The sequence below is a fragment of the Pseudophryne corroboree genome, chromosome 8 (genome assembly GCF_028390025.1).
Source record: "Pseudophryne corroboree isolate aPseCor3 chromosome 8, aPseCor3.hap2, whole genome shotgun sequence".
NCBI lineage: Eukaryota > Metazoa > Chordata > Amphibia > Anura > Myobatrachidae > Pseudophryne > Pseudophryne corroboree.
The window spans coordinates 391283960-391307732 of NC_086451.1; the positions used below are offsets into that span (position 1 = coordinate 391283960).

General features: G+C 48.5%; 1 protein-coding gene across 2 annotated transcripts in view; it reads left to right on the forward strand.

Annotated features, from left to right (window-relative positions):
* The first annotated feature begins 399 nt into the window (after window positions 1-399).
* The window catches only part of EGLN2 (egl-9 family hypoxia inducible factor 2), a 79295-nt gene continuing 55921 nt past the window's right edge, over window positions 400-23773 (forward strand). The window contains exons 1-2 of one of the 2 annotated variants that reach the window (XM_063937713.1): window positions 400-1006; window positions 1227-2390. In XM_063937713.1, coding sequence (XP_063793783.1) covers window positions 1395-2390 — 996 coding nt within the window. In that variant the 5' untranslated portion in view covers window positions 400-1006; window positions 1227-1394. The remainder of the gene's footprint in view (window positions 1007-1226; window positions 2391-23773) is intronic. The other variant, XM_063937712.1, reaches the window with a different exon arrangement.

Consider the following 23773-nt stretch of genomic DNA (forward strand, 5'->3'; position numbering starts at 1 on the left):
AAGTAGGGTATTGGGGTAGAGCAGGTGCAGTGCTGACGCCTTGCAATCGCTTTTGGGACACAATCAGAATTTTTCACCCAGAACTACTGTCCAGTGCTGTTAGGAGGCATGTAACCGGGAATTATGCGGGGCCACATTTTACTTTTTGTGTCACTTCCTAGAATCCCAGTTTATTAAGGAGGGTCCATGAAACGGCTGCCAATTTACTGGAATTGCAACATTTGTTTAATCACCAGCTGATGGAGGGGGGAGACAAATAGCTGCATAATGTCTGCTTGTATAATAAATATGTAGCAGCAATAGTAGTGTATACGGGCGACTCGCCTCTGCCTCTAGCGGCCACGGTGGGGTAGAGCAGCTGTCACATGATCCCTGTGCACGTGTATATGATACAAAGCCTTATGGAGGGGGAGACTTGGTCCAGAAGGAGGGAGGGGGCAGCAGCAGCTCAGCCTCACTCACTGGTCGTGTCACACACACACATGCAGCAGCCACCAGCTCTCCTGCAGCCGTATTCTCTCTCCAGCAGGGGATGCCTGCCCTGAGTACATCCACCCCCTGACTGGGGAGATGAGGAGAACAGGGGACCATCCCTGACAGCCCTGCAGCCCAGCCCAGACACATGAGATCTCCACAGACGTCTAGCCCCATTTACCATCCTGGAGAGAGAGCTCAGTGGGGGATACCTGTACCCTATCCAGTGCCCTGTCTACCCTGCCTTGCCCCTTTGGGGGTTCTCAGACATACAGTGCAGGCACCTGGTGACCCCCCACATATCATGCAGGCACCCACCAGTCAGGGTATAGGGGGACAAGCTTTGAGGACACTTCAACTCTGGCTGTCTCAGACACAGCATCCTTAAATAACCCCCCCACCCCCCCAAACCTTTCCCCCACAACAGCCCTTGTGCACTCTGCATCACCAGCTCTACCAGAGCCCTCTCTGCCAGCTTTGCAGCCTTAGATCTGTGCCCAGCCTGTGGATGCAGTGAGGGGAGCCTGTCTGGGTAAGTAGCTCTTCCCATGTCATGTCTAGAATAGTCGTTACATTGTCGCCCGTGGAACGCACCAGAAGCTCACAGGTATCGCATGATACTGCTGCCATATCTCTGCCCTGCAAGTCAGTGGGATCCTTTCATTAGTAGTGAGGTGCGGCATGTGCGCCTTATACGAGAGGTGATGGTGCGTTATGTAAGCCTGCTAACTCATTACTCCTCTCTTCTGCAGGAGCAAGCGGCCCGTGTCTCACCCCAGCTGCCCTGTGGCCGTGGGCAGGCGAGTGCCAGAGAGGGGGACTAGGATGCTGTGTGGAGCTGCTGTGAGTTGCTACAGTAGGAGCTGAATGATGGGGCTGGGACGTGTGCTACGTGCAGGGGACATGCTGCTGACACTGACATGGATAGAGTGCATCAGCTGGGGCAGCCCGTAAAGAGTGAAGGGAAGCCACCCAGCCAGGAGCTGGTGAAGCCTAGAGCTGTGCCCGCTCTGCAGTGTGCCAGGATGGGGGTAGAGGGCTTCCCGCAGATCCCTGTGACAGCATGTCACCCACCCTCAGATATCCACTCTACCATCAACCCGCTGAGCGCAGGCAACAGGTGCCACCTTCACCCGTCATCCCTGCAGAACAATGCAAGTGCGGAGCATCTGTCTGCTAATGCAGAAGAGGAATCCCTGTTGGCATGCACCGTGGCACCTGTTAGGGCACACATTTTAGCACATGGAGAAAAGTCATTCGTGAGGACGGGGATGACCGGCATCCGGGAGATAGCAGGCTCTTTTTCTAGGGATGTGCCAGGCAATGCCCCTTGCCAAGAAATGCTGTTGTCTATCAATGGAAGAGGAGATGGCTTGCCCGGTAAAAGAAAATGGTCTGGGAATGGGTTGGCAGAAAGTGGAGTTGCAGTCATGGCATCAGAAAGTGGACCTTCTGTATTCCCTCCCATGGAGGGCAAGAGATGGAAATCTGAAGTACACATGGATGCTCCCCAGCCTCGGCAAGAGCATAGCTGTGGAATGGGGGGACCCCTTGGCACCACACCTCCAACAAACAATAGCTTAGTGATCGCCCCCCAAAAAATGGCTATAGACTACATTGTCCCATGTATGATGTACTATGGCATTTGTGTCAAGGACCACTTTTTAGGAGAAACTTTGGGTTCCCAGGTCCTAAGTGAGGTGGAGTTCCTCAACCGCAGTGGGAAGTTTAGGGATGGACAACTTGTCAGCCAGAGGACCATACCCTCCAAAAACATTCGGGGGGACCAGATTGCCTGGGTGGAAGGGAAGGAGTCTGGCTGTGAAAGTATTGGGACCTTTATGTCCAGGATAGACGAGGTCATTATGCACTGCAGCGGGAAACTGGGCAACTACATCATCAATGGCCGCACTAAGGTGAGCGAAGTGACGCTACTATATATCAGTGTAAATACCTATTTCTCTCAGGTTATGGCATGTTTGTAGCTAAATTTCCAAAAATAGCAGCATTATAAACCTAATACGACATGAGACACAAACGCCAGATTTAAGTTTATTGGAAACATTTTATTGATTTATTATAGGCTTTCTCTGTGCAGATGTTTGCGGTTTATTGTCATTAGTAAATTGATGATTTAATGTAATTTAAAGCACAATCATTCATCGATGGTCTCCAGGTTTTTACAGTTCTCTGCTGTGTCATACAGGGAAGGGATGGTCATTGAGGTTATGTTTGTTTGTCTTCTGTAAATGTAATGTTCTCTGGGCCATAGGGCCTTTTGGTCAGATCTGACTTTTTGTAAGTAGAGCAAAGCCTACCTCGCTCATGTGTCGCAGATCTGTGTCTGTCAGAGTGCAGGGTTTCTAGTTTATTCAAACTTAGGTCTGTCGCACAGGAAGGGAACGGACAGGAGACTGTAGGACGCTACATATAACGTGTCTCCTTTTTGTGTCACACAGACATTGCATGGACACATCTGGTCATTGTGTTGCCACATTTGGGTATTGTCTTCCACACTGCTGGTCACCCCGACGCCCTGTGTTAAGAGTGTTCGGTGACTTTCGCTGTTGAGACAGGCAGAATGACTGGGACAAAACCTTTCATGCAATCCGTGCTTGTTTTACTTTATGAAGTACAGGCTAGTGTTCAGTGGCGTAAGTTCGTCCTAGACGCCCGGAGGCAATATAAATACAGGTGCCCCCCTATATAGAGGCAAAAAAATAAAATATATATATATATATATATGTAAGATACGGGGGGAGAGAGATAGCGACTACTGTATCAATAAAATATTTTCAGGCGCCTATAGTAATAAAATTGTATTTAATATAAAAAAACATAAAAACATACATAAAAAATGGGACAACAATAAAAGCACACAGCTGGACTATAAAATACAAATGAATTAAGAACTACAATCAAAAATATTTAAAATCAAATATTTCTTATCTTTGGAGTGAGGTAGGTACAGGTCGCCCAACGCGTTTCGTCTTGATAAGACTTCTTCATATATATATACACATACACACACACCACACCAATATTGATCCTGCAGGCTATATATATATAGGCAGAATGAGGGGTCATTGTATATATGAGGCGGGATGAGGCAGAATGGGGGTCATTGTATATATGACAAAAATGCAGATTCATTAAACGGGCATTGAAACGTTGCACTACTTCAATTGGTGTCAGTGTGCAAATCATTGGAGTGCCGCACCACCTCTATTTTGCTAAACTACTTTGCTGTGAGGGCACCCAATGTATTAGTCTATTATGTGGCTGTGCCAGACCCCTACCTCTATCTATATATACACAAACATACATACAGTATACTGGCAGTGCACTTATACAGGGAGAAAGGGAGCATAGATGGATACCTTGTGTAGTGAAAGAAGGCTCTACTCTCCTCCCCAATTACCGGAGGCAGAGCGCAATTAGGAAGTGGAATACAAGGCAAGCGTGGTACCAGCTCTTAAACTCCGCCTCGCACGTGTGTCCATCCATCCCGTCCCCCCCTTCCCCACAGCAGCGGGGCAACGGTAGCAGCAGCTCCTCTCCTACCTCCCACAGCAGGCGCTCACCAGCGTACTCTCCTGGGGTTTGCGCTGTGGTGGCGGCTTACAGGAATGAGTCAGTTCAGTGACGTAACTAGAAATTTTTCTCCCCCAAGCCAAAAAATTATTTGCCCCCCCCCCCCCCCCCCTCCATAATTGGCAGTATAGAGTGTGTGGCTTCGTTGGGATGGCTTACCATAAAGGGGCGTGACATTGCAGGAAAAGACTGCGTTATACCCCAGTTTTCCAACCTGCACGCCCAGACGGGAAAGAAAAATAATCCTGATTCATGCCCCTTACATTATTTGTAATTTTTCCTCCTTATAGTAATGCCCAGTATACATTATGCCACATACTGCAGTGGCCCTTAGACATTATGCCACACACAATAATGCACATGACACAATATGCACACACCATAATGCCCACGACACATTATACCACACACCGTAATGCCCCCGACACATTATGACAGGAATCGCAATGCCCGTTATACATTATGCTACACACTGCAATGCCCCTGATACATTATACCACACACCGTAATGCCTGTGACACATTATGACAGGAATCACAATGCCCATTATACATTATGCTACACACTGCAATGCCCTTGATACATTATAGCACATACAATGTCTTTGACACAGTATAACACACACCACAATGAGCCTGAGACATTATACCACATATCACAATGCCCGCGATATAGTATACCATACACCGTAATGCCCGACACATTATGACACACACCGCAATGTCCGTGATACATTATGCCACACACCGTAATGCCCATTACACATTAAGTTCTACAGTAAGGCTTCTAATTACTTTTAAATTACCTGCTCGTTGCCAGGGGTTTCATGCTCTTGGTTCCATGCACGGTGCCAGGGGTTTTCATGCTCAGGGTGTCATGCTCGTTGCCAGGGGTTTCATGCACTGGGTGTCATGCTCGTTGCCAGCGGTTCCATGCACGGTGCCAGGGGATTTCATGCTCAGGGTGTCATGCTCGTTGCCAGGGGGTTCATGCACTGGGTGTCATGCTCGTTGCTAGGGGGTAGTGCTTGTTGCTAGGGCCGTGCTCCCAGTGCCACATATGCCCCCAGTGCCAGATATTCCCCCACAGTGTCAGGTATATGCCTCCAGTGCCAGGTACATGCCCCCAGTGCCAAATATACCCCCCCCCCAGTGCCACATATGCCCCCTCAGTGCCTGCTCCCCCCAGTGCCAAATATTCCACCACAGTGCCACATATGCCCCCTCAGTGCCTACTCCCCCACAGTGCCAGCTATATGCCCCCAGTGCCTGATATTCCTCCACAGTGCCAGGCATATGCCCCCAGTGCCAGATATTCCCCCCACAGGGCCAGGTATATGCCCCCAGTGCCAGATCTTCCCCCACAGTGCCAGGTGTATGCCCCCCAGTGCCAGATATTCCCCCACAGGGCCAGGTATATGCCCCCAGTGCCAGATCTTCCCCCCACAGTGCCAGGTATATGCTCCCAGTGCCAGATATTCCCCCACAGGGCCAGGTATATGCACCCAGTGCCAGGTATATGCCCCCAGTGCCAGATATTCCCCCACAGGGCCAGGTATATGCCCCCAGTGCCAGATCTTCCCCCACAGTGCCAGGTATATGCCCCCAGTGCCAAATATATCCCTCTCCCCAGTGCCACATATGCCCCCTGCCCCAGTGCCAGGTATATGCCCCCCAGTGCCAGGTATATGCCCCCCAGTGCCAGGTCTTCCCCCACAGTGCCAGGTATATGCAGTGCCAGATTAATGTGCACATGGGCCTGGAGCTGAAATATAGGAAAGGCCTATTGTGTACCGCTGCAGCAGATTGGATTAAGGAGAGGGGAGCAGGGGATATGCCTCAGCGCCCGTTAGTTACATTACACCACACAGTAGTGTCCGAGACACGTTACACTGCACAGCAGTGTCCGATAGTTAGATTACACCGCACAGTAGTGTCCGAGTCACATGACACCGCACAGCAGCATCTGATAGTTACATTACACCGCACGGTAGCGTCTGCTAGTTACATTACACCGCACGGTAGTGTCCGAGACACGTTACACCGCACAGTAGTGTCCGAATCACATTACACGGCATAGTAGTGTCCGAGTTACAATACACTGCACAGCACCGTCCGATAGTTACAATACACCGCACAGTAGTGTCCGAGTCACATTACACCGCACGGTAGTGTCCGAGACACGTTACACCGCACAGTAGTGTCCGAATCACATTACACGGCATAGTAGTGTCCGAGTTACAATACACCGCACAGCACCGTCCGATAGTTACAATACACCGCACAGTAGTGTCCGAGTCACATTACACCGCACGGCAGCGTCCGATAATTACATTACACCGAACTGCAGCGTCCGACAGTTACTGTACATTACACTGCTCAGTAGTGACCTAGTCACATTACACCGCATGGTAGCATCCGATATTTACATTACACCGTACACTAGTGTCCGAGTCACATTACACCGCACGGCAGCGTCCGATAGTCACATTACACTGCACAGTAGTGTCCAAGTCACATTACACCGCGAGGCAGCGCTGATAGTTACATTACACCGCACAGCAGCATCCGATATTTACATTACACTGCACAGTAATGTCCAAATCACATTACACCGCAAGTCAGCGTCCGATAGTTACATTACACCACACGGCAGCGTCCGATAGTTACATTACACCACACGGCAGCGTCCGATAGTTACATTACACCACACGGCAGCGTCCGATAGTTACATTACACCACACGGCAGCGTCCGATAGTTACATTACACCACAAGGCAGCGTCCTATAGTCACATTACACCGCACAGGAGCGTCCGATAGTCACATTACACCGCATGGCAGCGTCTGATAGATACATTACACCGCACGGTAGTGTCCGTATACACACTGGCCGGAATTCAATTGATTATCATGCATGATAAATTAAAACGGCAGCCTCCGATAGTTACATTACACCACACGGCAGTGTCCTATAGTTGCATTACACCGCACGGCAGCGTCCTATAGTCACATTACACCACACGGCAGCGTCCTATAGTTGCATTACACCGCACGGCAGCGTCCTATAGTCACATTACACCACACGGCAGCGTCCTATAGTCACATTACACCGCACGGCAGCGTCCGATAGTCACATTACACCGCACGGCAGCGTCCGATAGTTACATTACACCGCGCGGCAGCGTTCGATAGTCACATTACATCGCACGGCAGCGTCCGATAGTTACATTACACCGCACGGCAGCGTTCGATAGTCACATTACACCGCACGGCAGCGTCCGATAGTCACATTACACCGCACGGCAGCGTCCGATAGTCACATTACACCGCACAGCAGCGTTCGATAGTTACATTACGCCACACGGCAGCGTCCTATAGTCACATTACATCGCACGACAGCGTCCGATAGTTACATTACACCACACGGCAGCGTCCGATAGTCACATTACACCGCACGGCAGCGTCCGATAGTCACATTACACCGCACGGCAGCGTCCGATAGTTACATTACACCGCATGGCAGCGTCCTATAGTTACATTACACCACACGGCAGCGTTCGATAGTTATATTACACCGCACGGCAGCGTCCGATAGTTACATTACACCACACGGCAGCGTTCGATAGTTACATTACATCGCACGGCAGCGTCCGATAGTTACATTACACTGCATGGCAGCGTTCGATAGTTACATTACACCGCACGGCAGCGTCCGATAGTTACATTACACCACACGGCAGCGTTCGATAGTTACATTACACTGCATGGCAGCGTTCGATAGTTACATTACATCGCACGGCAGCGTCCGATAGTTACATTACACCGCACGGCAGCGTCCGATAGTTACATTACATCGCACGGCAACGTCCGATATTTACATTACACTGCATGGCAGCGTTCGATAGTTACATTACATTGCACGGCAGCGTCCGATAGTTACATTACACCGCACGGCAGCGTCCGATAGTTACATTACACTGCACGGCAGCGTTCGGTAGTTACATTACATCGCACGGCAGCGTCCAATAGTTACATTACACCACACGGCAGCGTCCGATAGTCACATTACACCGCACGGTAGCGTCCGATAGTCACATTACACCGCACGGCAGCGTCCGATAGTTACATTACACCGCACGGCAGCGTCCGATAGTTACATTACACCGCATGGCAGCGTCCGATAGTTACATTACACCACACGGCAGCGTCCGATAGTTATATTACACCGCATGGCAGCGTCCGATAGTTACATTACACCGCACGGCAGCGTCCGATAGTTGCATTACACCGCACGGCAGCGTTCGATAGTTACATTACACCACACGGCAGCGTCCGATAGTCACATTACACCATACATCAGCGTCCGATAGTTACATTACACCGCTCAGTAGTGTCCTAGTCACATTACACTACACGGCAGCGTCCGATAGTTACATTACATCGCACGGCAGCGTCCAATAGTTACATTACACCACACGGCAGCGTCCGATAGTTGCATTACACCGCACGGCAGCGTCCGATAGTTACTTTACACCACACGGCAGCGTACAATAGTTGCATTACACCGCACGGCAGCGTCCGATAGTTGCATTACACCGCACGGCAGCGTCCGATAGTTAGATTACACCACACGGCAGCGTCCGATAGTCACATTACACCATACATCAGCGTCCGATAGTTACATTACCCCGCTCAGTAGTGTCCTAGTCACATTACACTACACGGCAGCGTCCGATAGTTACATTACACCGCACGGCAGCGTCCGATAGTTACATTACACCGTGCGGCAGCGTCCGATAGTTACATTACACCGCACGGCAGCGTCCGATAGTTGCATTACACCGCACGGCAGCGTCCGATAGTTACATTAGACCACACGGCAGCGTACAATAGTTGCATTACACCGCACGTCAGCGTCCGATAGTTGCATTACACCTCACGGCAGCGTCCGATAGTTACATTACACCACACGGCAGCGTACAATAGTTGCATTACACCGCACAGCAGCGTCCGATAGTCACATTACACCGCACGGCAGCGTCCGATAGTCACATTACACCATACATCAGCGTCCGATAGTTACATTACACCGCTCAGTAGTGTCCTAGTCACATTACACTACACGGCAGCGTCCGATAGTTACATTACACCGCACGGCAGCGTCCGATAGTTACATTACACCGCACGGCAGCGTCCGATAGTTACATTACACCGAGCGGCAGCGTCCGATAGTTACATAACACCGAGCGGCAGCGTCCGATAGTTACATAACACCGAGCGGCAGCGTCCGATAGTTACATTACACCGCAAGGTAGTGTCCTAGTCACATTACACTACACGGCAGCGTCCGATAGTTACATTACACCGCACAGCAGCGTCCGATAGTCACATTACACAGCACAGCAGCGTCCGTATACACACTGGCCGGAATTCAATTGATTGTCATGCACGATAGATTATAACAGTATGCCATAAGGTCACAGAACATGCACAATAACTTTCAGTGTGAGAAAGTCCCTATGCCCAATAGGGCTACACAGCATATACTCCTCTGTACCTCAAACCGCAGCTGCAGAACACCTCACACACAGATGACCCAGGCGGGGAGCACTGCAGTGTACTGTCCAGTGGGCGGGGCTTAGAACGGCCCGGGGGTGTGGCTTCAGGCAACAGGGGCCAGGGCTCAGCACTAGTGGAAGAACCAAGGGGCAGAGTTTATAATGGTCCCCCAGAGACACAGCTTAAGATGGCATGTGAGAAGAAGTTTGAGCAATCGTGGGCACAGCTGTAGATGCACCAGGAGGCGGAGCTTATCACGATCTGGGGGAGGAGCTTATTTCGATCATGGGTATGCGCTTCATTTCGCAGTGACAGCTGCTGGCAGCCTCAGAGGGGAGATGCAGAGCCTTGGCTCTCCGTGACAGGATTCAAGTGAGGGAATGCTATTGGTGATGACAGGAGAAAAGTTTTTTTTTCCCTGTCAACACTATCTGAACTGCAGGGGTTCTGTGGGCCTATTTCCAGTGAGGGGCCTGGAGCTGCAGCTCCATCCGCCCCATTGTTAATCCGGCCCTGGGTATATGCCCCCCAGTGCCAGGTGTATGCCCCCCAGTGCCAGGTCTTCACCCCCAGTGCCGGGTATATGCCCCCCAGTGCCAGGTATATGCCCCCCAGTGCCAGGTCTTCCCCCACAGTGCCAGGTATATGCCCCCCAGTGCCAGGTGTATGCCCCCCAGTGCCAGGTCTTCACCCCCAGTGCCGGGTATATGCCCCCCAGTGCCAGGTATATGCCCCCCAGTGCCAGGTCTTCCCCCACAGTGCCATGTATATGCCCCCCAGTGCCAGGTATATGCCCCCCAGTGCCAGGTCTTCCCCCCCAGTGCCAGGTATATGCCCCCCAGTGCCAGGTCTCCCCCTCCCCCCCCTCGTGCCAGGTATATGCCCCCAGTGCCTGCCCCCCCCCCCCCCTCTTCCTTGTGTTGGAGGGACACGGAGCGCATAGAGCGTCTCTCCTGTGTCCCTCCCTGGCTCTCTCCCCCGGCTGGTCTAATACAGGAAGTGCCGGTTCGTGAGCCAATCAGAGCTCACGAACGGCACTTCCTGTATTAGACCGCCGGGGGAGAGAGCCAGGGAGGGACACAGGAGAGACGCTCTATGCGCTCCGTGTCCCTCCAACACAGCAGGTAGGGAGACCGCAGATTGACATGCGGACGCTCGTCCGCATGTCAATCTGTGTAAAGTCAGTGGGCGCTGCGAGGCGCCCTCTTCAGGTTAGGAGCCCGGCGGCAGCCGACTCCGCTGCCTCCGGGACTTCCGCCCCTGCTAGTGTTGCCCTTTGGACTGAATTGTGTCCACATTTCTTGGGAAAGCCCCAATTATTCCACTGGAAGAATTCTGCGACTGTGTACTTCATATAGATGTGTAATGTTTCTCTGTTTGAGGTAGGCAACCTGTGGCTGTTTGCCATCCTCATGTTGCAGCCATGATGGGACTTGTAGTACTGCAACAGAATCTTACACCTGATGCAGATATACACATATTTGCTTACTGTTGGCATTCGAAATGAAGGCTAGTTAATAACTAGCTTGGGTAATGAATCAATAATCCCAAGATGACGGCAGCCCAATTTTGTTACAGTCAAGATGTCTATCTATCTATCTATCTATCTATCTATCTATCTATCTATCTATCTATCTATCTATCTATCTATCTATCTATCTATCCTAAATATACTATCTGCAGTACCCGGCTCCACTCAGGTGGAAGTCGGTGATAACGGAAGTCGGTGATCTAGGGTTTTCGGATTTTGCTAACATATATAGGGTGGGGTTGGCCTGTTACAACGCTTACCTATGAATAAGTATATCACAATACACAGGTGCGTGATGTTCTGATTGGTTGCTATTGAGGCGCATGTGCGTGTCGCTGCTGACTTGCCAAGAGCAGTGCAGGGGGCACCTTCCTGTGGAGCACCACCCACAAGTCCCTCGACGACCCATCGTGATGATACTTAGCCTGAAACCTGCCTGGGTAAATTACCTACACAATGTGAAAACCACATTGTAATTGGTTCCGTGGTTTCACAGTTTATCGCAACCAGACAAACAAACAAACAAACAAACAAACAAACAGATAGACGTTCTCATATACTAGATGAAGATCTGTGTGTACATTGCGTATGTATACATGTACTGTTTATGATTGTATAAGTGTGTATATGTGTGTGTGTATATATATATATATATATATATATATATATATATATATATATATATATACACGGCTCAAAAAAATAAAGGGAACACTAAAATAACACATTCTAGATCTGAATGAATTAAATATTCTTATTAAATACTTTGTTCTTTACATAGTTGAATGTGCTGACAACAAAATCACACAAAAATTATCAATGGAAATCAAATTTATTAACCCATGGAGGTCTGGATTTGGAGTCACCCTCAAAATTAAAGTGGAAAAACACACTACAGGCTGATCCAACTTTGATGTAATGTCCTTAAAACAAGTCAAAATGAGGCTCAGTAGTGTCTGTGGCCTCCTCGTGCCTGTATGACCTCCCTACAACGCCTGGGCATGCTCCTGATGAGGTGGCGGATGGTCTCCTGAGGGATCTCCTCCCAGACCTGGACTAAAGCATCCGCCAACTCCTGGACAGTCTGTGGTGCAACGTGGCATTGGTGGATGGAGCGAGACATGATGTTCCAGATGTGCTCAATTGGATTCAGGTCTGGGGAACGGGCGGGCCAGTCCGTAATATCAATGCCTTCGTCTTGCAGGAACTGCTGACACACTCCAGCCACATGAGGTCTAGCATTGTCTTGCATTAGGAGGAACCCAGGCCAACCGCACCAGCATATGGTCTCACAAGGGGTCTGAGGATCTCATCTCGGTACCTAATGGCAGTCAGGTTACCTCTGGCGAGCACATGGAGGGCTGTGCGTCCCCCCAAAGAAATGCCACCCCACACCATTACTGGCCCACTGCCAAACCGGTCATGCTGGAGAATATTGTAGGCAGCAGAACGTTCTCATTGGCGTCTCCAGACTCTGTCACATCTGTCACATGTGCTCAGTGAGAACCTGCTTTCATCTGTGAAGAGCACAGGGCGCCAGTGGCGAATTTGCCAATCTTGGTGTTCTCTGGCAAATGCCAAACGTCCTGCACGGTGTTGGGCTCTAAGCACAACCCCCACCCGTGGGCGTCGGGACCTCATACCACCCTCATGGAGTCTGTTTCTGATCGTTTGAGTAGACACATGCACATTTGTAGCTTGCTGGAGGTCATTTTGCAGGGCTCTGGCAGTGCTCCTCCTGTTCCTCCTTGCACAAAGGCGGAGGTAGCGGTCCTGCTGCTGGGTTGTTGCCCTCCTACGGCCTCCTCCACGTCTCCTGATGTACTGGCCTGTCTCCTGGTAGCGCCTCCATGCTCTGGACACTACGCTGACAGACACAGCAAACCTTCTTGCCACAGCTCGCATTGATGTGCTATCCTGGATGAGCTGCACTACCTGAGCCACTTGTGTGGGTTGTTGGGAGGTCATACAGGCATATGGAGGCCACACACACTACTGAGCCTCATTTTGACATGTTTTAAGGACATTACATCAAAGTTGGATCAGCCTGTAGTGTGTTTTTCCACTTTAATTTTGAGTGTGACTCCAAATCCAGACCTCCATGGGTTAATAAATTAGATTCCATTGATAATTTTTGTGTGATTTTGTTGTCAGCACATTCAACTATGTAAAGAACAAAGTATTTAATAAGAATATTCCATTCATTCAGATCTAGGATGTGTTATTTTAGTGTTCCCTTTATTTTTTTGAGCAGTGTGTATGTATGTATATATATATATATATATATATATATATATATATATATATTTATAAAATAATGTGTGTGTGGTGTATGTGTGTGTATATATGTGTGTGTGTGTGTGTGTGTGTGTGTATGTATATATATATATATATATATATATATATATATATATATATATATTATACACACACAATTTTTAATTTTTTTTTATTTTATTTCATATTTTCCTCCACAGAGAGGGTAGGCACATCCACAGAAACAAACAAGCCATATCATCAGTTATAATTGACTATGGCTATTACTAAATAAGCTTGACGCATACTCCAGGAATTCCGTTGCTTTTTCTCTCTATCTGTCGAGAGTCTCCTTTTATATTTGCTTATTTTGGCGGGCCCACCAATTTGCAGCTTTACATATATAAACGCCTATTTTGCCTGCAGACCCCTGAGAGCAGCTGGAACTGGACAATCGCGAAAATTTGTTCAAACCTGCTTAGAACTTGTTCACATGTAGCCTCTGTTTTTAATGAATGTGCATTGGAGTCAGTAGTGCTGTTCCCACTGTTGCATTTTAATACAGCGTTTTAAATGTTAAAATGCGGCCCAGGTTGATAATGCACCATACTTGCCTACCTGACCCTCTCCATGAGGGAGAAAATGCTCTGTTCCTGGACTTTCCTGGTAATGTATGATTGCCATCACCTGTGGTGAAACACCTTATCAATTACCTAGCTCACCACAGGTGATGGCAATCATACATTACCAGGAAAGTCCAGGAACAGAGCATTTTCTCCCTCATGGAGAGGGTCAGGTAGGCAACTATGTAATGCACACTAGCAGTGTAATAACTTGTATCCGCAAAAGTGCAGCTCACAGAAAGCAACTTATTAAATGAATCTGAAGTTTTGTTGTGTTCTTCCCCAGCTTCAGGTCCACATGATACTGACAACATGAAAACTTTGATTTAACACCGTAAAACCAGCGGTTCCCAAACTTTTTTTGAATCACTGCCCTAGAGCAGGCATTCCCAACCACGGTCCTCAAGGTACACCAACAGTGCAGGTTTTAGTGATATCCAGGCTTGAGCAAAGATGGTTAAATCAAAATAACTGAGCTACTAATTAAGTCACCTGTGCTGAAGCCTGGCTATCACTAAAACCTGTACTGTTGGTGTGCCTTGAGGACCGTGGTTGGGAATGCCTGCCCTAGAGTATCAGAATTTTTCAATGGCACCCTTAGGCCAAAAGATTCTTATTGTAAAATTCTGAAAAAATATTAAATTAAGTTGTGTTTCTCCTTCAGCCCATAGGGGACACTGGAGTCTTCATACAGTGGGGTATAGATGGTGGTAGATGCATACCTCCCAACATGACCCTCTCCAGGAGGGACAAAATGCTCTGCTCCTGGATTTTCTCTTAATTCATGTTTGCCAGCACCTGTGCTGAACAGGCTAATGGATAAGAAAGGTGTTTCAGCACAGGTGATGGCAATTATAACTTAAGAGGGAAGTCAAGAAGCAGAGCATTCTGTCCCTCCTGGAGAGGGTCATGTTGGGAGGTATGTAGATGGGAGTCGGCAGTTTGTTACCTTTAGATTTCGTTATGTGGTGAGGGACAGGATTTGCTTGTGTTTGTCCACAAGCACTGGTTTTGCCTATTACATTGACCATAAATAATTTTAATTGAGCCTGAATCACCAACACACAGCACCCATGCAAGTGCCATGGCACCCAGTTTGGAAACCACAGCCATAAGCAGTTCAAGTGTATCTTAAATGATGAATGAAGGGAACCTCTATAGCTCTTTCGGGGCAAAATTTCCCTTAAATAGTTATAAAAAAATCTGCGTTTTAAGGGCTGTGAACAGTATTTCCCATTTAGTTTCTCACAGTGTTTGATTGATTAACAGTGATATTTCAGAGTTACATTATGGAAATGTATGTAAATATTGAGATAACAGAAGTAGGGTTGCCATAATGTACCTTTAATTGAGGACTCCTATGATTTACACAGGTGCTGTGACTGATTAAAGCCAGGTTAAATGCAGGCTTGAATTTAGCCAGCCACAGGACCTGTGTAATTCATTTCCTGGATTAAAGGGATATTATGCTAATCCTATACAGATATCAGGTAAATATCTTACCCGCTAAACTTTATTTTTTAGGAAAGGATTACCCTCACCCTGCAGACTGCATCTCTATTTAATGGGATAACAGAATTAACAGGCTATAATTTAGGCTAAATTGCCACTCCTAGCGACATATTCAGTTGTGCGCCACAGCTCATTTCTCTCGCCACCGGTGATTTCTATAGAAATCTATAGGTGCTCTGGAACCCCTGCGGCACCCCCTCTAATGACTAATTAAGCAAGTGGAAGTTTCCAGATAGCTTAATTAGTCCTTAGTTACACTCCTTCTAAAGTGGTATCTTCTTCCTCCAGCCTGTCGGATCCGGTCTTCTTCTGCAGCGGTGTTCCAGCGATAGAGCCGCTAAATTTAAAGCGGCAATTCGTTTTAAGGCATAAACAAACGACAGATGTGTCCACATACACTTATCCCCAAATCGTGGCAAATAGCCCCACTTAGCATGTCACGTACTTTGTGACTTAGCCACGTCACTAATCCTAAGAACCTAGTACAATATAAGCTAACTACGATGCAACACTGAGGAAAAAGAATAGCATAATGGAGGAAAAAGCAGCAAAATTGAGGAAAAAGTAGCACAATCTTGGGTAAAAATGCAAAAGACAGTCCAATATGAATGACCTACTCCAGCCATTGTTCTGCCATTTCTTCTGCAATTCCTTTGCTATAAAAATACAATCATTTGTACCTAGGGGGTCATTCGCGACCGCAATAACCCTGGCTGCAGCGGCAATGTGCATGCGCGGGTCCTGTCCTTCGCGTGCGCTAGCAGCCAGTGAGATCTGATCGCATTGGCTGCGAATGCCTCTGCCTGATTGACAGCGTTGCGGGGGTGGAGCGTCAAAAACGGGGGTGGGTCCGCTGCGTTTTTGGGGCGGTTGCGTGACATCACACACAGCTGCTCAGATCGAGAAAATGGTGGACCGCCTGCATACGCAACCTAGCTGCGGCTGCAGGGGGTCGTCCACAGTTGTTGCGACTGCAATTTGAATTTGAAGAAAAATTGCACAGTACGGAAATCACCTCAGGCGTCCTGCGGCATATGGCGAAAAAAGGATAGGCGTCTGAGGGCACATCGGTATTAGGTTGGGCAGTTATCTGTGTCCTTTTTCATGACCCCAGATGCTGTAAAATAATAATAATAATAATTAATAAACTACTAAACTAGTAAATAGCTTTTCTCTGACGTCCTAGTGGATGCTGGGTACTCCGTAAGGACCATGGGGTATAGACGGGCTCCGCAGGAGACTGGGCACTCTTAAAAGAAAGATTAGGTACTATATCTGGTGTGCACTGGCTCCTTCCTCTATGCCCCTCCTCCAGACCTCAGTTAGTATCTGTGCCCGGCCAGAGCTGGATGCACCCTAGGGGCTCTCCTGAGCTTCCTAAAAAAGAAAGTATTTGTTAGGTTTTTTTTTTTTTGTTTTTTTTTTATTAGCAGTCCCACTGCTACGTGGGACTGAGGGGAGAGAAGCGAACCTACCTGCTTGCAGCTAGCTTGGGCTTCTAAGGCTACTGGACACCATTAGCTCCAGAGGGATCGAACACAGGCCCAGTCCTCGGTCGTCCGGTCCCGGAGCTGCGCCGCCGTCCCCCTTGCAGAGCCAGAAGAACGAAGAGAAGTTGAAAATCGGCGGCTGAAGACTCCGGTCTTCATTAAGGTAGCGCACAGCACTGCAGCTGTGCGCCATTGCTCCCTTAGCACACCACACACTCCGGTCACTGATGGGTGCGGGGCGCTGGGGGGGGGCGCCCTGGGCAGCAATTAGATTACCTTACTTGGCGAAAAGCACATAATACAGTCTGATAAACTATATATGTGCATTAACCCCCGCCATTAAAGTACATAAAAGGACAGAAGCCCGCCGCTGAGGGGGCCGGGCCTTCTTCCTCAGCACACCGGCGCCATTTTCTCTTCACAGCTCAGCTGGAAGGAAGCTCCCCAGGCTCTCCCCTGCAGTATCCTGGTACACAAAGGGTAAAAAAGAGAGGGGGGGCACATAAATTTAGGCGCAAAACTGTGTATATAAGCTGCTATAGGGGAAAAATCACTCAGTATAGTGTACATCCCTGTATTATATAGCGCTGTGGTGTGTGCTGGCATACTCTCTCTCTGTCTCTCCAAAGGGCCTGGTGGGGGAACTGTCTTCAAATAGAGCATCCACTGTGTGTGTGGTGTGTCGGTACGCGTGTGTCGACATGTCTGAGGTAAAAGGCTCCTCTAAGGAGGTGATAGAGCGGATAAGTGTGTGGGAGGGTGTCTCCGTCAACAACGCCGACACCTGTTTGGATATGTGTAAGTGCTGAGGTAAAATTATTGCACAAAAGGTTAGGGAACAGAAAGGAAATCTACCCTGGTCTGTCCCTATGTCACAGAGTCCTTCAGAGTCTCTCTATGTTCACTATCCAAAATAACAAAGTATCGACACGGAGTTTAACTCCACTGTCGACTACGATAATGCAAAGTTACAGCCAAGAGGGCTAAAAGATATTCAATATATGATTATTGGAATAAAAGATGATTTGCATATCACTGATGACTCATCTGTCCCTGACACGAGAGTACACATGTTAAGGGGAAGAATGCTGAGGTAAATTTCCCTCCTCTCATGAGGAAAAAGAGCGGGAATCTCCAGACAAGAGACGGCAGCTTCCCACAAGAGAATTCTCAGGCTGTATCCTTTCCCCACTAGGGCCAGGATGTGTTGAGAATCTTCCCCTTGGGTGTCCTTTTTGCACTAGCTATTCTCAGGGATCCTGCAGATAGCGTGCACATTCTAGTATACTACCCAGACCGGCGATTGTGTCGGCATGGGTTTATAGCGCTGTGGCAGCGTGGACAGGTACCTTATCAGCAGAGATTGAGACCCTAGTATGCATATAAATATTTTAAGATGCTGTCTTAAGTGATAGATATATAATTATAAAGCATGCCCAAAGGGACATGAGTATACTGGGTCCTAGAGACAAAAGCTATGTCGATTTCTGCTTGACGTGTCCTGTAGAATATACATTGGACAGATGATGCCGACTTAAGAGGCATATGGAAGGCTGAGGATTGTGTGGAGAAAGGTTCTCGGGCCTCGTCTCCACAGTTATAGCTGGTAATTCTGATATTTTGCCTTATATTCCTGCACAGCCTAGGAAAGCACGACAGTATTAAATGCAGCTTTTCAAATAAAGAAACAAGAAAGTCTGAGGTGCGTCCTTTCTTGTCAGAGCCGGGGGCAGAGGAGAGAAGCTGTACAACACAGCTAGTCCCCAGGAACAGAAGTCCTCCCCGGCCTCTACAAAAATCCACCGCATGTCGCTGGGGCTCCACAGGCGGAGCTAGGCCCGGTGGGGACACGCCTTCGTAAGTTCAGCCACAAGTGGGTTCACTCCCTGTTAGATCCCTGGGCAATAGAAATTGTATCGCAGGGATACAGGCTGGACTGTGAGAAGATGCCCCCTCACCGAGGACCCGGCGGGCTTCCCCCCAAGAGAGGGAGCCAGTGTTAACTGCAATTCGTAAATTGTATCTTCAACAGGTGGTGGTCAAGGGTCCCCTCCTTCAACAAGAGGGTGTTATTATTCGACCATGTTATAATCCCGAAACCAGACGGTTCGGTTAGACCCATATTGAATTAAAATCCCTGAACATATACCTGAAAAGGTTCAGGTTCAAGATGGAATCGCTAAGAGCGGTCATTGCATGCCTGAAATGAATCGGGACATAAGGGATGCATACCTTCGTGTCCCCATTTATCCACCTCATCAGGCGTACCTCAAAAATTGCGGTACGGGATTGTCATTACCAATTTCACCAAGGTAATGGCGGATATGATGGTGCTCCTGCGGAAGCAAGGTGTCACTATTATCACATACTTGGATGATCTCATAAAAGCGAGATCAAGACAGCAGTTGCTGGACAGCGTATCACCTTCTCTGGAAGTGAAACGGCAACACGACTGGATTCTATATATTCCAAAGTCGCAGTTGGTTCCTACAGCTCATCTGCCTCGCCTAGGCATGATCCTAGACACAGACCAGAAGAGGGTTTATCTCCCGATAGAGAGAGCTCAGGAGCTCATGACACTGGTCAGGAATCCATTGAAAACCAAAACAGGTGTCAGTGCATCACTGCACTCGAGTCCTGGGAAGGATGATGGCATCATACGAGGCCATCCCCTTCGGCTGGTTCCATGCAAGGACAATGGAACTTACTGGACAAGTGGTCCGGATCACATCTTCAGATGCATCGGTTAATCACCCTATCCCCCAGGGCCAGGGTGTCTCTCCTGTGGTGGCTGCGGAGTGCTCACCTTCTCGAGGGCCGCAGATTCGGCATTCAGGACTGGGTCCTGGTGACCATGGATGCAAGCCTCCGAGGGTGGGGGGCAGTTACACAGGGAAGAAAATTCCAAGGTTTGTGGTCAAGCCAACAGACTTGCCTTCACATCAATATCCTGGAACTAAGGGCCATATAAACGCCCTAAGTCAAGCGGAGTTCCTGCTTCGCGACCAACCGGTTCTGATCCAGTCAGACCGCAGGGGCTCATGTAAACCACCAGGGCGGCACAAGGAGCAGGGTGGCGAGGGTAGAAGCCACCAGAATTCTTCGCTGGGCGGAGAATCAAGTAAGCGCACTGTCAGCAGTGTTCATTCCGGGAGTGGACACGACCTCCACCCGGGAAAGTGGTGACTTCATCAGGAAGTCTTCACGCAGTTTTGCAAATTGATGGAAACTGCCTCAGGTGGACTACATAGCGTCCCACCTCAATAAAAAAATAAAAAAGGTTTTACGCTGGGTCAAGGGACTCTCTGGCGATAGCTGTGGTCGCACTAGTAACACCGTGGGTGTTCCAGTCGGTCTATATATTCCCTCCTCTTCCTCTCAGACCCAAGGGCTGAGAATTGTAATAAATGGAGGAGTGTGAACAATATTCTTTGCTCCGGATTGGCCAAGAAGGACTCGGTACCCGGAACTGCAAGAAATGCTCTCAGAGGACCCATGGCCTCTGCCTCTCAGTCAGGACATGTTGCAACAGGGACCCTGTCTGATCCAAGACTTACCGCGGCTGCGTTGGACGGCTTGGCGGTTGAACGCCGGATCCTAGCGGAAAAGGGCATTCCGGATGCAGTTATTCCTACGCTGATAAAGACGTGACAGCAAGACTTTTTCACTGTATATGGCGAAAATAGGTTGCTTGGTGTGTGGCCGGGAAGGCCCTACAGAGGAATTCCAGGGGGGTCGATTCCTGCACTTCCTACAGTCAGGAGTGACTATGGGCCTAAAATTAGGATCCATAAAGGCCAAGATTTCGGCCCTATCCCTTTTTTTCTCAAAAAGAACTGGCTTCACTGCCTGAAGTTCGGACGTTGTTACAGGGGTGCTGCATATTCAGCCCCTTTTGTGCCTCCAGTGGCACCTTGGGATCTTAACGTGTGTTGGATTCCTAAAGTCCCACTGGTTTGAGCCACTTAAGACCGTGGAGCTAAAATATCTCACGTGGAAAGTGGTCATGCTTTTGGCCTTAGCTTGGACTAGGCGTGTGTCAGAATTGGCGGCTTTGTCATGTAAAAGCCCATATCTGATCTTCCATATGGAAAGGGCAGAATGGAGGACTCGTCCCCAATTTCTCCCTAAGGTGGTATCATCGTTTCATTTGAACCAACCTATTGTGGTGCCTGCGGCTACTAGGGACTTGGAGGATTCCAAGTTGCTGGACGTAGTCCGGGCCCTGAAACTTTATGTTTCCAGGACGGCTAGAGTCAGAAAAACTGACTCGCTATTTATCCTGCATGCACCCAACAAGCTGGGTGCTCCTGCTTCAAAGCAGACTATTGCTCGCTGGATCTGTAGCACCATTCAGCTTGCACATTCTGCGGCTGGACTGCCGCATCCTAAATCAGTAAAAGCCCATTCCACGAGGAAGGTGGGCTCTTCTTGGGCGGCTGCCCGAGGGGTCTCGGCTTTACAACTTTGCCGAGCTGCTACTTGGTCGGGTTAAAACACTTTTGCAAAATTCTACAAGTTTGATACCCTGGCTGAGGAGGACCTTGAGTTTGCTCATTCGGTGCTGCAGAGTCATCCGCACTCTCCCGCCCGTTTGGGAGCTTTGGTATAATCCCCATGGTCCTTACGGAGTACCCAGCATCCACTAGGACGTCAGAGAAAATAAGAATTTACTCACCGGTAATTCTATTTCTCGTAGTCCGTAGTGGATGCTGGGAGCCCGTCCCAAGTGCGGACTCTCTGCAATACATGTATATAGTTATTGCTTAACTAAAGGGTTATTGTATGAGCCATCTGTTGAGAGAGGCTCAGTTATTGTTCATACTGTTAACTGGGTATAGTTATCACGAGTTGTACAGTGTGATTGGTGTGGCTGGTATGAGTCTTACCCTGGATTCCAAATCCTTTCCTAGTAATGTCAGCTCTTCCGGGCACAGTTTCCCTAACTGAGGTCTGGAGGAGGGGCATAGAGGGAGGAGCCAGTGCACACCAGATATAGTACCTAATCTTTCTTTTAAGAGTGCCCAGTCTCCTGCGGAGCCCGTCTATATATGGTCCTTACGGAGTACCCAGCATCCACTACGGACTACGAGAAATAGAATTACCGGTGAGTAAATTCTTATTTTATGTATTTATTTCTTATTATTACATACAACCCATGTGGATGAGACTTAATGCATGCGAGTAAAGCAGTCATGAGACACCTTTTGAAGAAATAATGGCAGTTTTAGTATATGTAAATGACATTGTTTATGAACACAAGGAACATCTGTGTTTAGAGGTGATCAATGTTCTTTATAATTTCCTTCATTACTACATGGGCATTAGGTCGACATGGGAATTAGGTCGACGTGCTAGGTCGACAGGCGAAAAAAGGTCAACATGAGGTTTTGGACTCTTTTTGGTATCGTTTTCTTCGTAAAGTGACCGGGAACCCCAATTAGTGCCCCTTGTCCCCTCGCATGGCTCGCTTGACTCACCATGCTTCGGGCAAGGTTACCGTTCCAGTCGTAGTCCACGTGGACAGTCAAGTATGGAAAAATCAAAAAAAGAAAAAAAGAAAGTGAAAACTCATGTCGACCTTTTGACCTGTCGACCTAGTACATGTCAACCTATTGACCATGTCGACCCAATGCATGTCGACCTTCAGTGGTCGACCTAATGACTGTCGTCCTAACGACCGTATCCCCCTCCTATAGAGAATTACGCTGGATGATAAAGCTGCTTAGTAGATCGGGGAGAGGACAATAAAGCAAGAAGACCAAAGACAGAAAACTAGAGGCAAAAGAATAATGTTTTTGGGGCGGCTTGGACACAAGGCGTGATTCACAGATGGACACTAATGCATTGCAGCTGCGAGTTTGCATGCAGCTAACGTGTGATAATAGTATATAGTAATGCTGTGGCCACCTGGAAATGTATTGAGATGCCCACCTGTGGCTTCGCAGAGCCAAGCTACTGCATACAGATGCACATCCCCGAGGGTCTCCGATCCTCCGATAATCTGAGTAACCCTACGGGCACGCAGAATTCCCGCGGGAACTGAGAAGCTGGCGCCATGTTTTCTGTGTACAGGATCACAGTGGTAGGCTATGTGCCATAGCCTACCACTGTGCCGCCCGAAAGCGGTCACAGCACACCTGCGTTTTTGACGCCTGTCCCTGTTGCCTCCCCAATATCGCTAAGGAACATTGGTGCGTACGCAGTGCGACCGTAGGCGGCTGTTAACTATCAGCATTATGTACATCTCTGAATTAAGCCCATAGTTAGAACTCATATAAAGTGATTACGTTGTGGCAGAGAGGTGGGGACCACAAAAGGAAGCTTTAGTATAAGCAGGTTGGGGGAGAAAGGAGAATAGAATTTGGCAGATGGCCCCCAATTCTGTCTCAGCCCCACTCTGTATCCTTGATTCCATTGTAAGCTGTAGGATGCCATATAAATAAACAATCTTCACCAGCGGGCCTTGGCTTTTGTGCCCCCAGTGTGACTTATTCTGCACTTTATGTGATAGGTGCAGCTGCTTTCTGCAGCACTGGATCAACCTCTGCTACGCAGCGCTGGAAGGACACGTAGTAATAATCCGAGGAGTAACCATGTGGCCTTCCTCTGGCCACATGGTTACTCCTCGGATTATTAATGAAAATGACTAAACCTCATTGATAGACCATCATTTTTTTTTTCGGTTGGGTAGCATTAATCAAGAAAATAAATTATTTATTTATTTATTAACA